The sequence below is a fragment of the Cydia splendana genome, chromosome 3 (assembly GCF_910591565.1).
Source record: "Cydia splendana chromosome 3, ilCydSple1.2, whole genome shotgun sequence".
Lineage (NCBI taxonomy): Eukaryota > Metazoa > Arthropoda > Insecta > Lepidoptera > Tortricidae > Cydia > Cydia splendana.
This window is the reverse complement of record NC_085962.1, coordinates 7,455,691-7,473,194: the sequence shown is the minus strand read 5'-3', so window position 1 is coordinate 7,473,194 and position 17,504 is coordinate 7,455,691. Positions and strand designations below refer to the sequence as shown.

General features: G+C 38.0%; 1 protein-coding gene across 1 annotated transcript; it reads right to left on the bottom strand.

The window, feature by feature from the left end:
* Positions 1-9,714: 9,714 nt before the first annotated feature.
* On the bottom strand, positions 9,715-15,863 carry LOC134806659 (juvenile hormone esterase-like). The gene is made up of 3 exons (XM_063779988.1): positions 15,852-15,863; positions 11,307-12,565; positions 9,715-9,979 (listed from the first exon to the last, which is right to left on the bottom strand). Exons 1-3 carry the CDS (start codon positions 15,861-15,863, stop codon positions 9,715-9,717), a joined length of 1,536 nt encoding a protein of 511 aa, XP_063636058.1.
* Positions 15,864-17,504: the final 1,641 nt, after the last annotated feature.

Here is a 17,504-nt window from a genome sequence, read left to right as displayed (position 1 = left end):
TAGAAAACAACCATGACTCAGGAACAAATATTAGTGTTCATCACACAAATAAATGGCCTTACTGGGATTCGAACCCAGGACCATCGGCTTAGCAGACAGGGTCACTATCCACTAGACCAGACCGGTCGTCACTATCGGCGCGATTCGGGAAATGAATTAGAGATTATGAACTAGATACGATATAGTAAAGATATGTGACGTCCCACGGGTAAATGCGTCGTAAGCGCCAGCCGCCATAAGGTACCTTTTGCCGTGGAACGTCACATATCTTTACTATATCGTATCTATTTAATCTTTAATTCATTTCCCGAATCGAGCCGTATAAGTATGTATTTACGTATTTACCTAACTAACCCCCTTGTTAAAAACTTTACGGGCCTGATTTAGTTAAATTATGTTTTATCCCTTTCTTACAAATGTATTAGTCAAAATGACAGATAAAGACAAACGATTATTAGCGAATTGATGTTTGTAGCGCGTTTATAAATGAGGGACTTGAGGGAGTAAATCTGTAAACGATTACGACTCGCCAAAAATATTAGTAGGTACATACCTATGTTGCCCACAACTACGTATATTACTGTCAATGTTCTAAGTACTATGCGTGGCCTGGCGCTTGCATTCACGAGAACGTAACATAATATGTGAATTGTTTTAAAGATAAAAACTCATGACAATTTTATTGTAACAAACTCAAAAGTACGGGAAAGTAGCTTTCAAAGTTTATAAATCTGTTATCGATATGTTATTACTCACAGCACATTTCGGTTGTACAAATTTTTATATGCGATATTTGTATGTTTGAACGTTTATTCCGCCTTCACGCAAAAATCGCTGGACTTGTACGAGCAAGGTAGAGTGGATGGCAATTAACAACTTCTACGCGAACGAAGACGCGTTTTTTATAAAGTGGGATTATCTATTCGATTGACATTGACCGTAACCGGTATCAACCTAAGTATGTTTGTATTTAAAAACTATGAGATTCAAAATTAACATCCTTTGATTTAAATAAATAAAAAAATGTGCCGCCATGCCAGGCATGAGCGACAAACAAGTTCAAACTAGTAATTTTTTCTGTTTCGTGATATGCCCAATTTTGAGTTCTGCAGTTCTGCACATATTATTTTTTCAACTTTAGAACATGGTCTGATTACTGGGAATAAGACCCAGAAACGGGTTTAATTTTGCAATTAATCTGCTCGCTCGTACAGCTGTCATTTGACTAGTCGCAGATCGCGAGATCGCTAATGCATTTAACCCTAATGACTGCTGATGGCTTGAGACTAATGAGCCTCTGATTCTAATTGGCGACGCCATTACGCTCGTTCGTATGCACCTCGTGTGCGAATGGCGTCCTTCAGCAGATTTCAACGTAGGTAATGATGGTGCGAAGTAACATATTTTACCTACCCTTGGAAGTTTATTCACATGTCCCAAATTACTCAGATTTGTTTTATCTTTATCCTAGAAAATTCAGTATTTTAGACTCGAACTGGCAAAAGACGTCATTGGTTTATATAGGGTAATTTCATATTCATTATTGTTAGTAGTAATAATCAACCGTCTGTACAATCAACATAATTATGTATATTTTAGTTTATTATGTACCTATAGGTAAGTATATAGTAGTGTGACAATTTAAACAACACTAGCACCATCCCACTAACCCGGGGTTAACCCGTTAAACCCGTTAACCGTTAACCCAGTGTCAAATTGTACTGGTAACCATGGTAAGTCCAGGTGTAACCGGTTAACCCCGGGTTAGTGAGATGGTATAAGTAAAATTATTTTTTAAAAGTGAAAACTTCTTTAGCGGCGCTGTGCACTTTTTGTGATGGGTAAAAAATGTAAAACTCGCGACAGCGTAAGACGTAACACGTAAGACGCTTCGTAAGACGGACACGTGACCTGATCGAATAACTGTTCTGCCGGCACTCCCGGAGTGAAACCCATTTTTTTTTTATTCTCTCATTGTAACTTCATGTTTCATAGTGAGTAAAAGCTCCATTTTGTCATCTGCCACTTTTCGTTACAAAAGTAATATAAAAAAACTAGGATAAAAATGGCACAGTCATTTAATTAGAAACACAACGGCGTCTTGTGTGTCTAATTAGCAAATTAACTACCTACTACAACCTAGAACTAGGTATATACCTACCCACATTTCTTAATTTGAGTACAAACGGGTACGCACAATTGTATAACATCTGTCAAAATGTGCATTCCTAACACAGCCCCTACCGAGATAACGAGTAAGTAATGAAACCAAATAAATTCGCATAAATTCCCACTTCATTAGCTCAATTACAAAAACTTTACGGCACAAACGAGCAGAGATCAACAACTGTAAACGACTGGTATAATTACACAGTGGTATTATATTAACCACTTACCGAGCGTACACGAGCGAACACTCAAATGATTAGAGCATATACAGAAGCATTCATTACGAAATACGATCTATTAGTGTAACTACATTTTATAGGATAAGTAAATAAAAATACATCAGCCAGGAAAGCTGGACGTGCTGCTTCAAATTGAGCGAATATTTTGACATCCATTTTAGATTAAAAAAAATTACAGGATATCTTTAAAAAAAAAATCCACTTTATTTAAGTAGCTAGAATAGTAAATTGTGATTTACCTTGTGGAATGTGCCTACTTGTACACTTGATACATCCCATTTTGACCCTCACAAAAGCCGATTGACAGTGTAAAAAAAATCAACTTGCACATTATTTATGCATTTTATAGAGGCAGTCTCAGTCATCAACAGTGGCCAATCTGCGCCAGATTTTTAGTATGTACCACAGATCACGATATGCTGGTTAACCCAAGAATTGAATTCGCCTGCGTTCGGTTACCCTGGGGAATACAAAAGTAGCATAATGCCCAAAATGGCCCCACGATGTAAATGAGAACGATCATCACCACGTTTATTAATATGCAAGTCTGTCCGTGACAGTGAATTTGTGTACTGAGAAATATATAGGTACATAAGTACCTAAACACGGCGGGTGAGAGGTAAGCCAGGAAGTTTTATTTACTTAGAGGTGCAACACTGATTTTTGTGGCACTTATTTAACCACAATGGATATCAGTAGAGCATGACTATAGAAAACGAAGTGTCGGACGCCTGGGAGGGCCCATGACATTCATGACAAAAGCGTCGCCATGTACACTAGCATAGTCCTAAGGTATGGCATAAAGGTAACGTGTATCTTTAAAGATGGCGCCATTCCTTTGGTCTATACTCGTGTAGTTGGCGACACTTTTTGACATTTAACAAATTCTCTTTGACTAACAAAATCATTTCGTTGAATATTCATTGCACCGAATGAGCCTGAATGTTTTTAATTTTAAATCCGTTTACCTACCAACAAATCCGAATCCAAATCTATTGCACTAAGTTGTCCTCTTGCGGATGAATCAGTTCCAGTCTAGTTTATTTGAATGACATTCCCCAATTACAGAGCGGTGTTCCTCCCCAGGAATAGACCGTCGATGGCATCTCAACTGGACGCATTAGTAGATTACTTCAGTATGCACCGGCGACAGATGTAACGAAATGAACTGGAAATGAGCGTTTATAAGCATTAACACTCGTACTTTAAGCTTTTTCCTTAACACATTTACTGCCCCCCACGCACATGTGCGTCTGCGTCCACCGTCATACAAGTTTGTTCCTAGGCCACGCCCCCTGGCAGTGAATGCGTTAAGGCGATTTAGTAAGAAGTAGACCGTCGATGGCATCTCAACTGGACACATTAGTAGATTACTTCAGTATGCACCGGCGACAGATGTAAAGAAATTAACTGGAAATGAGCGTTTTTAAGCATTAATACTTTAAGCTTTTTCCTTAAGGCGATTTAGGTAAAAGTAGACCGTCGATGGCATCTCAACTGGACGCATTAGTAGATTACTTCAGTATGCACCGGCGACAGATGTAAGGAAATTAACTGGAAATTAGCGTTTTTAAGCATTAATATTTTAAGCTTTTTCCTTGTAGACCGTCGATGGCATCTCAACTGGACGCATTAGTAGATTACTTCTGTATACACCGGCGACGGATGCAAGGCATTGAACCATTAGAATAACGTCTCATTTTAAAGTCTATCGTTTAGCTAAGGTGGTCAGTAAGAAGATTTTATGGTCAAAGTTTATCTACCTACTTGTTTGCCTAATTACATAGTAAAATAATATTATGATAGAGATTATTTTAAACTATTGAAACACATTATCATACCTGTGCTAACTCGGGCAACAACACTAAAGTGATAATAAGTATTATAGTTTTTACCTTAAGAGGCTCGATATTAGACATGATCTGTTCACAGTAATACAGGATTTCTAATAAGCCAAATGCATAAATGACAGGCCTATTCGGATTTCGAGATAATCACAAGATCTTGAGACGATTTAGAGATCAACTAGATTTACATTAGATATCGACTAGATGTGACTTGGATATCTAAGTCATAACTTGTCGAAATCGTTCAAGAGGACCTCCAGAATCGCGGAAACGTCAAATTTGACATATCTATCTTACAAATATCTTTAAATTATCCGTATCGTAACTTGTTGAAGTCTAGTAGAAATCTAATTCATTTTCCGAATCGAGCCGTGAGTCGCTTAACTTCAAACTCGGGTAAACTCATCTATCAGATTATGAGATTGCAGTATTAAGAAAAGCTGGTAATAGGGTAGATATTTGCTGAGAGGGTCGAATGGATTTACCCGCGTTTGAAGTCAAGCGACACAAATGAGCGTCAATAAACTTTAATAATAAACATCAATTAGTATTCGTGCCCCGAGTAAGCACAGGTGCTCATTATCAGTAGTCGCTTCTAGCCTCTTAGGTCCCGGTATTCTTAACAGAAAGGACGTGAGCATTTGCATTTTAGATTTAATATCGTTTAATGTGGAGATGAGATTTTACATACCTTCTACCGTCTGCTATTCCAAGCACGGGCTACTTATTAATGTTGATTACGCTTAATTTCGCTTTAACTTTAATTCGCTACGTGTCTTGTTTTTAATAGGGAGTCAGGTATTGTCGGGTTTCCCCAAGTATGGAAGTTTGTTATGGGAGCCACGCGATTTGACTTTTAATGAGATGCAAAGACGGTAGATTTGAGAATGCGATTAATATCAGGATTGGTTTACATCATTGGTTCTCAAACATTTTTGGCGTCTGAACCCTTTGACGTTCCCGACGATATTTGACGGAGCCTCAAATTAAAAACGTGCGTTCGTCACTATTGAACTGTGGACTAGATATATAGAAGTTTTTTTTTCGCTATTTCTTGCGAAGCGGACAGAGGCTTTGAGAATGGCTGTTTTACATGATAGGTAAGTAAAGAAAAATTCAAATTCAGGTTGGCATTCCAGATGATTCCAAAGCATAAAGTAAACAAGTGAAGAAAATGTAACACTGAAATATTCCAATTTACTTCAACTCAAACTGCAAATTAAAATCCACTTTAATTTGCTGGCCGAATGCAAGTCAAAGTAAAAGCTTTTCCAATTTCTACTTGACTCTTTAGTATTACCAGCTACACGCCATTGTTGCCGTCACTCAGAAAGCACTTAACAAATTGCAGAAATAAAACTGGACGATACATCACACGATCCACACGTTGATTGTCAATTCTCGCTTGCCCCATAAGGGATAAATTTGATGCATTTTCGGCCACGAAGTACCTAGTAAACTTGGTGTGGAAGTAGATTGGCTGTTAGGTTCTTCTGAGGAAGGCCGAAGGTGGCCGTAGGGAGACATTCGAGGCCGTGACATCCACGCAACTGTAGGGCTGATTAACTCGGGGATCCATGAGTATTTAGCTGACGCGAACGGCTCGGCAATTAAGCGTGGACGTTGGTGTTTGCGTGGACAAGGTCTGTACTGTAGCAAATTGTATGCATGTAACGACTTTATTATACATAAGACAAGTTAAACATAATAAAAACAAAACAAAATGTAAAAAGGCGAACTTCTAGAGCCACAACTTATGCAATTTTCTCTTGAGTGATATTACCGACTGGACCTGTCTAAGGGGCAATGGCAACTTGTTCCACAATTGTTCCTACAGATTTAGCATATACCTATAGCCAGCGAGAGTCCGCTTCACACTCGCAAGAGATGACCACTGCCATCTGCCAGGTATGTAATACATTCAGAGACATTCGGACGGCTTGTACAGGACGTTGAAAAGTAATGACAGGATATGTAGGTAATACTACTTTCGGAGGAATAAAGAAATATTACCAGCAGTACCAGCATTATTTGTGTAGGTATATTAGTACTTACGTGGCGCTGAGCGTAAACACGAGCTTCGTAGGTACGCACACATCAATCGGGTTTTGGCTTCACTTTTGGCAGATTAGCCGTTTGGGACTTCTTGTCTACGTGTAAAAAAATGGATAAAAAAAAAATGGGAATTCCAAAATTTTACATAAATACTTGTATGATGTTTCATGCATTTTCATCGCGTTTGAATGCGTTACCTATGCTAAGCCGTATCTTCTTTCCATTAGTTCTAGGTTCAGTATTCATTGCGAACAAAAAAATCATAAATACATAGTTACAAAAAACAACATGAGTACTTTGTGTACTATACTTTGTAGTTGCATCGTGTTTCAGAATTTAAAATTACAAAGTGAATTCAAAAAGCATTTGAGTGGTTTCACTCTGCGAGAGGTTTTATTTTAAATATATATTGCTAGTTCAGGCGAGGTATTAATATTGCATGAGCGGTAGGAAATGCTACCGGATCACCACCTAAGAACTATGGACCGGGAGTCACTTGTAAACGAGAATAATTTTGCGCGTTCAAATTAAGTATTATATATTTTTTTCTCCTTAAACGAAATGGTTATGTCGTTGTCGTCGTTAGTAAGAAGATAAGTATTTAGGAAATAAAAACTCAGTAATGGCAATCAACCGATCATATTCAAGATAGTTTTCGTAGAAAACATTTCTTAAATTTTATTTTCAGAATATTTTTTCATATTATATGTGTGCCTGATTCAAAAGTTAGAGAGTTCAAAATAATGCCCCTAATCTCTGTCCTCACATTATTTTATATTTTCGAAGTGATTATTTACAAAAGAATGTAGTAAACCAAAAAACGCTCTAAGCAACCTTAATAATTATTATTTTTAAAGACCTATCGAATGGTACCACACGATGATTTTTACACTTTTTATTTACTTTCATTTTCCCACATACATAATTATATAGTATGAAGTAGGTACCCCTAAAATATATATTAATTTATTTTTAACTTCTAAACTAAGCAGTGGCTTAGAAATACACATACGTTTTAAGCTTAGTTTATATATTCTTAACTGATAGTTTCCGAGTAAATTACGAATAAATCAAATTTTGAATAAAAGAAAGTTTCATTAAATTTGCATTTTGTTATTAGGAAAGTGTAATATCTTGAAAACCGTAACCAAAATGTGGGGACCTTTAGATTGAAAATTACACATAAATATGTCTGGTACTAGAAGTTTTGCTTCTATTCGTTCTATTGCTTTCTATATTACAATGTTAGATTTATCCACGGGTAAATGTTGCTCCAGTGTTCATGCCAAGTTTAATGTAGGTACTTTTTTCATTACAAATCCACAATTTTAGCATGTCGTTGTAAAATGAGAGCGTAATTTTGATTGTATGGTGGCGGCTTATTTATGGTAAATCGCGACTTCCGAGGTCATCTCCCGTACTAACAGTAGTTCTTAAAATGTCCGCCCAGGTGGACGTTTTATTTGATGCCTTTGAGTCGCCGCCAGCGCCGCATTCACTTATGTACACTGGGAACTCATTGGAAACTGCACTTTATAAATAAAGTAAAAGAACCAGCGACACATTCGCCTTCTCCAGAAACATAAGTGTAATGTACCTACAACTAAATATTTATTTATTTAGGTAAAGCACTTGACTCTAATGACTATTTCAAGACCTTTGAAAGTCGGGTTCTATTTTTTTTGTTAAGAGTTGTACATGAACATTCAAGTAGGTAACATATATCAATTTCTGGTACTTACTTCATAGTTTTAATATATAAGTATTCGTTGCTAAAAATATCGAGTCCGGTTGCACAGTGGCGGTTAAATTTACAAACTTTTACCCTATTTTTAACTCTTTCGGTGTTAGGTTAGGATCACGTGGCTCTTAAATTTTCAGATTTTACGTATATGTTTTATATACCTAAAGGTAATGCCTGCTAAAATATCGTTTATTTAGGCGAACCGACCGGTGTTTGGAAACTTTGTTGGAGACGTACCACGGCCACTGCGGCCAGTTTAAAAAATTATAAAAAAAAAGATTAAAACATGTAGACAAAAAACATTCAATTGTGTTTTACAGACACTCTTTTTGCGATGTGCAATGAAGAGTATCCTACTAATCTATCTACTTTGCTGGCCAACAATGTGCTCTCTTTTCTCGACAAAAGCCAGATGTGCGGTGCTGCTGTTTAATAATTATATTATCTGTGCCAATAAGAGTTGCCCTCAAGATTATTAATTTCCACGGCTAATAGGTACCTGTCAAAAACTGGAGAATATTAATTTTGCACACCATTGGCCGCAGGTCGAGATATTGGAACGATCCTATCCAATAAGTAAGAATATATCGGCTCAATTCGGGAAATGAATTAGAGATTAACTAGATACGATATAGTAAAGATATGTGACAATCCACGGCAAAAGGTAAAGGTATAAAGGTATGTCGGCTGGCGACGCGATTCGGGAAATGAATTAGAGATTCACTAGATATAGTAAAGATATTATCTTTTTATCTTTTTACTATATAAAAAAGCGCTGGTGGCCTAGCGGCAAGAGCGTGCGACTTTCAATCCGGAGGTCGCGGGTTCAAACCCCGGCTCGTACCAATGAGTTTTTCGGAACTTATGTACGAAACATCATTTGATATTTGCCAGTCGCTTTTCGGTGAAGGAAAACATCGTGAGGAAACCGGACTAATCCCAATAAGGCCTAGTTTTCCCTCTGGGTTGGAAGGTCAGATGGCAGTCGCTTTCGTAAAACCTAGTGCCTACGTCAAATCATGGGATTAGTTGTCAAGCGGACCCCAGGCTCCCATGGGCCGTGGCAAAATGCCGGGATAACGCGAGGAAGAAGAGATTATCTTTACTATATCGTATCTAGTTAATCTCTAATTCATTTCCCGAATCGCGCCATATGTCCCTATGTACATGAATATAGTGTAGGTACCTAATACAAATCCGTAAGTACTGACTAACTGACTCATCAATGCAGAGCAGAAATTACAGTAGCTAGAAAGATGAAATTTGCAATTCATGTTACATTTGTAATGTGAACACGAAATAAGAAGTGATCGCGAAAAATCAACCGCTAAGGGGGTTAAAAATAGCGTGAATGTTTGTGTAAAAGTGATTTCAGCATTTTTTACACTCATCCCCTAAGCTAGGAAAAAAGGGGTTGAAGATTTGAATCGGGATCGAATATTCTTTTAAATGGGGGCCTTGAAAGTTTGTAAGAAACCATGTTATTATAAAACATGAAAAGCAGTTTCAGCGTTTTTGAATATCCATTTCCTAAGGCGGTTAAAAAGGGATAACAGAAAGAATAAGGGAAAGTAAGTAATGAAGTTAGAAAAATAGTTTGATATTTTTGAAAGTAGTGACAATATTTAAGTTATTTTTCCACAATCAAGTATGGTACAGCTTATTTCATAATAGAGTACACCAAGAACATTATTAAAGGTAAACTTAAATCTAAAACAAGGTTGTTTCCCGACGAAGGTTCCGCTCTGTAGCCTTTCTGATAGATTTCGTTGTGCTTGTAAAAGAGGTCGAGGAAGGCCGTGCGAGCGTGGAAGGGTCTGGTAGCGACTCGGAGCTCTGTGTCCAGCTCCAGATAGTGCCATTTGTCTCGGGTTACCGGCTGCCAGATGATGGGGATCAGCTCGGTTGGTTCAGGAGTTGGATTCCTGGGTAGTAAAGTAAGAAAATATTTAATAACTAAAGACCGTATCGTTAATTATAGAGACAACTTTACTTGGCCGTTTTTTTGGTATTATATTTTTATTTCAAAATTACACATGTTTTAATTAGTGCTTTAATACGGAACACATTTCGTTCTGGGACCTCGACATAAAGCATAATGGTTTGGACAAAATGTACCCAATCCTCTCTAGTAACAATAGCGAGTGCTGACAAATACTAGAAGAAAATTTGCGGTTTGCGAACAAGACAATATCACACATAAAAACTCGTACTATGTAAACAGCAAAAAATTACACATGATTCGTAAAGCGAAACATCTGAACATAGTCTAAGCATTTCTTTTCGTTAGAAAAAAAGTTTAGGATCTGTGCATGGTGGCCTTTTAGAGAATATGGCATGTTACTTACGACAACTCTGACTTTGACATCTAATAACTATCATGGAGCGTTTCTATCGACCCGCTCTAGCGATAGATCAACGCCATGAATGTCCGTTAGGCTTTGGTTTTTAGCTTACTCTCTAGCTGTCTCCGTCATTTCGCTTGCATCAGAAATTGAAGGGATTCCAAAACGAGGGGTAAAAAATCGCTTTTATGTAAAAATAAAAATTCACCACATTTATTCCGCAGCTGCTCAATTGATCAATCATGAAGAGGACACATAGATAACATGTTTTGGCAGCCTATTAACCTGTTGTTACTTTAAATCGTACCAAAGAGTCGGTGAAATAGTCTCAAATTCAGCTCGATAGGCTTGTCCGGACTGTATTTGCTATACGGTATTAAAAGCATCATATAGTCCCTAAAATAAAAAAAAATGTCAAACCTTCTTAAATCAGATATAGCTTAAAAATACCCTCAGATCAAACTCTTAGAACATAGTAATACAAAATAATACACATGCCAACAGTTAGACCAGGTTTTATCTGTCCCTATACTTAACGATACGGTCCTTAGCGTCCACTAGCGCAGATAGACAAAGTTACTTTCGCAGTTGTTGAAAATTCATCACTTACGGGGCAGCAAAAGCCTCCTAAGGATGTGATAATTATCACTTAAGTATTTAACATTTATCAACCATTGAAGCGTTCCATTAGCCACCCTCGGGTTCTGCTATCTGACCATTAGTACTCGTGAGGACAATCTAAATGAGCCCTAACTCATAGGGATCGTTATTATGGTAAAGTTTGGTGAAACTTATAAAATAATCTGGATTATAAGTAAGTACCTAAATTGGACGAGACAAGATAATCACATGTTTTAACATAATTATAATTTACTTATGCCTACGTAATGGAAAATATTATACGTACCCATATTTGACAAAGTTCGCCCACAATTCTGTCATGCGATCAACGATCAGTTGGTCCTCAGGATCTAGGGGTTTCTCCATGTAAGAAATGTCGAACAGGTACCCAAGTTCATCTCCGTGAGTTGCTCCTCCTCCTGTCATGTTTAATCTATGTTTAATAAAATTTCTCCCACCCGAATAAGAAAACATATACAAATACATGGTTTGTACTCCATTATCCAAATATTTCTTAACAGATTTTAAAATTGGGTAATTGAAGTAAAAATCTGATCCCAAATCTATAAACCGTTGTATCAATTCTGCAGATATATCATCGTCACCGATATAAAAATGAGTTACAATCTCATGCATTTGGGCATTAAGTTCATCTTCATCTGCAAAATCAAAGTTCCTATTCATACAACGTTGTACAAAATCTTGAAAAATGGTTTCGGGCGATTGGGCAAAAGTAACATATAATTCTTCACTGTTGAATCCAATTAAAACTTCAACGTCTTTTACTCTCGGCACATTAGTGTTCAGTGGATGTTCTGTTATAAATCTTTGAACATTCTCAAATTCATTTTCTACGCAAGGCTTAAAATTTGACATTCCCAATTCATGAGTTGCTGCAATTAGTTGATGTGGGTCTACTGTAGCCAGGAAAGATAATGCGTCTTTGACGTCATTTGAATCATGGTTAAGATGCTTTGCTAATTCAAACGGCGCGTTAGGATCTGGGAAGCCGACTGTATCCCCAACCAAACTCACACCGCTTTGCGGAATCAATTTGTGGAACAGGTTTTCATCCTCGCCGTAGTACAAATGCAAATCTGCAGCCATCCCTCCTGCACTATTTCCTCCGAGTGTTACCCTAGTATTGTCTCCACCGAACGCTGCAATGTTATCTCTGATCCATTTTAACGCCATCGCTTGATCTTTCAATCCTTGGTTGCCAGGTACTTCAGGAATGTCCAAGCACATGAAACCGTACGGCCCCAATCGATAGTTTATAGTAACAAGAATGATATCATGTCTAACTAAAAAACTGGGTCCGTACACGAATTTGCCAGGAAAGCCTAAGGTAAAACGGCCTCCAAATATCCAAACAAAAACGGGTAAGCGGTTCTCATCGCTGGCCGAGTCCGGCACGTAAACATTGATATGAAGACAGTCGAGGGATCCGACGATAGTGTGATTAAACTCTTCTTCTTGAGGACAAATTGACGAATCATCAAATGCGTCAAATGTGCTTTCAAACGTTGGGTAGGGTTCTGCATTCTGAAAATTTAAAAAAAAATTGATACATGAGATAATTTGACAGGGGAAACCAAAGCAAAGGTTTCCATACCCAGTACTCGAAAATGCTCTTTTAATATTTAAATTCAGAAAAATAGTTTTTAATACTTTGACTCGAGAGTGCAAAAACTCGTTTTAAAATTGAGTAAGGGCTACACAGTCCTTTTGTTTTGAACATTTTCCAAAAGCAAAAAAGGTCACGAAGAGTCCTTCTGGGATTTTTTCGTTTTTGTTTAACAAAGTATGTTGTTAATAGCTTGGCCTACAAACAAAAGAGATTTGTATATGTCTCTTAATAATTATGTAATAATTTTTAATGGAATTGATATTTATTAATCGCATTTTACAATTTTGTAATTTTCGAATTGTGAATTTTTGTTGCTTTTATATTTAAGCAACTTGACGTGTAAAAGTGCCCTTGTGGCCTATTTACTCAATAAATGTTTGATTTTATGAGATTCATACTATATAAGGGGGAGGCCTATGTCAGCAGTGGACGTCTTATGGCTGAGATCATGATGATGATGATGACTATATACAGGGTCATTTATGGACCGTTAGCCATATTGTGAGAGGTGATAAGTTAGGCCATAGTGAACAACTTTTTCTATGGGACCAACTCCGAAATCACAAACATTTTTTTGGCCGTTTCATACATTTTTGTCGAGTGGATGTCGAAGTTTTCTATGGGAAGGCTAAATGATTATCTCGAAATCCGAATAGGCCTGCTTGTCCGGGCCGGAGCTTGCGGCGCATCGTTTTCTATGGAAAGCGTCACGTGGTCGCCTGTCATGTTATGCCATATAAAAGTAAGCGCCGGAAGCTCAGGCCCGGACACGGCCCGGTCTAACGTGAGTCATCCTTAAAGGTAGGCCAAGTGTTTTGTGGCACAAAAAGTAGTAGTAAGTATCTGAAAAAGCGTGGAAAAATTTTAAGGGCACGTATTTAACCGGTCAACTAATTAATCGAATTTGGGTAGTTTAAAATAATAGAAATGGGTACTAAAATTAATAGTTTGGCAACAAAAACGGAGCCTTAAAATATATCAATATGAGTTGTATTTTAATGCCGTTACAGCTTTTGTTTATTTTTAGGCAGGTACCAAATATTTATTTGGCAACTGAATTATTATATTGGCGACTATTTATGAAGCACATTTGAAAAACAAAACGGCTATCTATTAATTTAAAGATGAAGTTCTTTTAAAATATTTTGTTTGGTCACTACACGATCAACCTAATGGCTCCTCTACACGAATGGCCAACGCCGGCCAACCCAAGGGACGCATTTATGCATTAGAGGGAGCAAGTGATATTGCTATCTCAGTCTACCGCATGGCTGCGTCCCTTGGATTGGCCGGCGTTGGCCATTCGTGTAGAGGAGCCATAACACGCTCCTCCTCGCTTCGCTCGTCGTCGCACCTATCTTTTGATTTAAACGACAGAGTAGTAGATGTATATCGTACGATACAGTAAGGTATACGCGCGCGAGCGAAAGCGAAGCAGCCTGCCTGGCTAGAGCGCCACTCACTGTGGTCTTCTTCAGACTCCTGAGGAAGACCACGTGCCCCTTGTAACCTCAATGCGTTGCGAGACTTTCGCGATTGATAGGATTTTTTTCTGGAAGGCATGGTAATGCGTATTAAATGCGAGTCCCAAATCGTTTCACTCCGCAAACGACCAGTGCCGCATTAAGATATTTTGATGCCCTAAGCATTTCTAGACCATGGTGCCCACTCTCACTAGGGTCATCGAGATTACATTGAATTTTTTTGGTAAGTTGAGTGACGTTCATTGCCGCATTACAGCTGAGAATGGAAATTAGTCACATCATTTTATTACGAAAATTAACAGTGCTGCAGCAGTAACGTTGCCACAGAGTAATGCTGCTGCAGTCGCCACCCGAATGTCACCTTTATCATATTTTAGAATGTTATTGTAAACGCGAGCGAAGCGAGCGCGAAATTTTCGATATAAAAACGCAATTTGATAGACAGTTATACATTTATACTTTTAGTATGGAAATCAGTCACATCATTTTATCACGATAATTGACAGTGCTGCAGCAGTAACGTTGCAACAGAGTAATGCTGCTGCAGTCGCCATATCTTAGAAAGTTATTGAAAACACGAGCGAAGCGAGCGCAAAAATTTTTCGACATAAAACGCAATTTGATAGACAGTTGTATATTTTTACTTTTAGTATGGAAATCAGTCACATCATTTTATCACGAAAATTGACAGTGCTGCAGCAGTAACGTTACAACGGAGTAATGCTGCTGCAGTCGCTACCCGAATGTCACTTTTATCATATGTTATAATGTTATTGTAAACGCGAGCGAAGCGGGCGCGAAAATTTTCGATATAAAAAACGCAATTTGATAGACAATTTTATTGTACATTTTTACTTTTAGTCCCAACCAGGCGCGAATCCAGGATTTCATACAGAGAAGGGATGGGACAGTTTTCTATCAGCCTAGCTTCGCATAGGGCTCGACATTTAAGGGTCTCAGCGAGGTTGTTTTCATACAGAAAAGATGCAAGAAAGCAGAGCTTGGAATTGACCAAGTGAATTGAATTGGCGAAGTGTGAGCAAGGCAGAAGGCCCAGCTGCGAAAGAGGAAGGTTTGGATTTGGATCCACGCCCAAGTGTAATTAAGGCAGAAGACCTCGCATAAGACCTTACGCCGAACTGCAAAAGAGTGGCTTGAAATCGAATCTATGCATGTAATCACGACTCTTCTACTGCTCGCTCTTTGGCTTCACTTGAAAGCGCTACTTGATAGGATGCTTTTAGTTTTCGGCTTTCACGGGGCCCCTTATAACACTTTGACAGTTAGGTCTCAGGATCGCGGCTAAGGAGCAACTCGGCTTGGCCGACAAATCCGGCGTGCAAGAGAGCAAAATTCGCTATAAAATCGGTAACCTATGTCGAAAAAATCGGCTGACCGTAAGCCCGAAAGCAAGATTTTTTTTCATGACTAGGGCCTCCGCGTAAGGTCAAATCAAAAGCCTACGTTGGAGATGTTCTTACGTACCCTCACTCTCTTACATGATCCCTACGACCCTTCGTTATTAGATGGGTACTTGTACACGTATAAAAGTTTCATGTAGGTACCTACTCCACGACGACTGCAATGCTGATGCAGTCTTGCGCTTTTTTTGCCTAAGGTTTTGGTGCCTGCCCTAAGCAAGTGCTTATTTTGCCTAAAAGGGTTAATCCGGCACTGCAAATGACAGAGGTCAATGTTTTTTTCTCAAAGTACTCACCTTCGTGGCCATTATTTAGTGCTTAAAGGATAGGGGCTATTCATAAATTACGTCATTTCAAATTAGGGAGGGGGGGTCTGGACATCGGATGATGGTAGCATGACGAAGGAGGAAACGGGGTCATTCGAAGCATGATTTTTGGATAATTTTAGGGGGAGGGGTCAAAAATTGTCAAAAATCGATGACGTAATTTATCTTAGAGAATATAAGCAAACGGAGTGGTCATTAACAGGCGTTCCGCTCTGTCGAAAATAGGCGGCCAATGGTCAACCACATGTCAACCACATGTCATTGTATGGACTGACGTTTATCTGACATGACCTATACATTTGATGTGCCCCTCCCCCGCAAAAAACGGCAGACTATTTTGTACTGTAAATTATAGACATGGCGTCTCCGTTGGTTATATCCTCTAAGTAATTTATGGACAGCCCCATACATATGAATATGGATTTGATATGGGTGCGATATAATTACGATTAAATTAATAATTTTAAATAGTTATACAATTATACGCGTGTTGATATGTGTGTTTATTTTACCACTACGTAACTTACTCAGTTCCTCAAAAGATGGCACTGTGCAATGAGGGGCAATTAATTTACTGTCGTTTAATTTTGTTGTATTATTAATTTATTAAATCAACATAATTATTCAATTATTTTTGTTGATATCCGTACCCACACTACCCACTCTTCTAAACTTAGAGTTAATTTGGCAAAATCTTTCTTCGGTGGCTTATTCATGTCACAACGTATTAAATTCAGCGCCATCTGTTATTTTAGGGTACTCAATAGTGGTAGCACATATTTGAAAAAAGTTTGCCCCTCCTTCCTAAGTAGCGCCATAAGATTCAGGGGCAAACTTAAGTCAATCGAGTGTTGCGGCTACCCCCCCCTTTAGGGGTTGTATTATTATAGCCTATAACCTGGCCGGGGATTTTCTCGACAGATTAGTAAAGTTTTCATCAAAATCCGATCAGCCGTTTTCACGTGATGCGCGTTCAAATAAACAGTCAAACAGATAAACAGACAAACAGACAAAAATTCTAAAAACTTTTGGAACGTGTTCTGTTATCGATTCTAAGTATCCCCAGCCAACTTTTTTTCAATTATCTTCCATGTAAGTACAGACTTTCGGCCGTCTTCAGCTTTATTATACATATGTATAGATTAATAAATATAAATTTAACTTTAACATGTACAGTAGGCAAGTAATAATACTAATAATCTATTTAGTACCTATCCATATTATACGAGCAGGTACATAAATTGTTATTAGTATTTTCTTCGCGATGGTAAGGTAGACATTTTGTTAGTTTAACTATCATACCTTGAAAACCTAGCAAAGCTCAAAATTTCACTTTACGCTCGTAAAACAATTTTGGAGTGTTTCGTTTGCTTGGGTCTCAAGTGTCAATATTACCTCATAGGTTAGACAGCAACATTGCCCACTTTTATATAAAACAAATGACTATTTGTTGGACCTAATGTGTGTTTGGAATGGATTTATAAAAGTAGGTATTCGATATTTTGACTAACACTTCCAAGTTAAAGTTGTACTCACACCAAACACATTATCGGGATCAACTTGACCATACGGTATTCCCATGAACATCGAGTAGTTCCCGTCTTCAGCGCGCAGTCCTCGTAA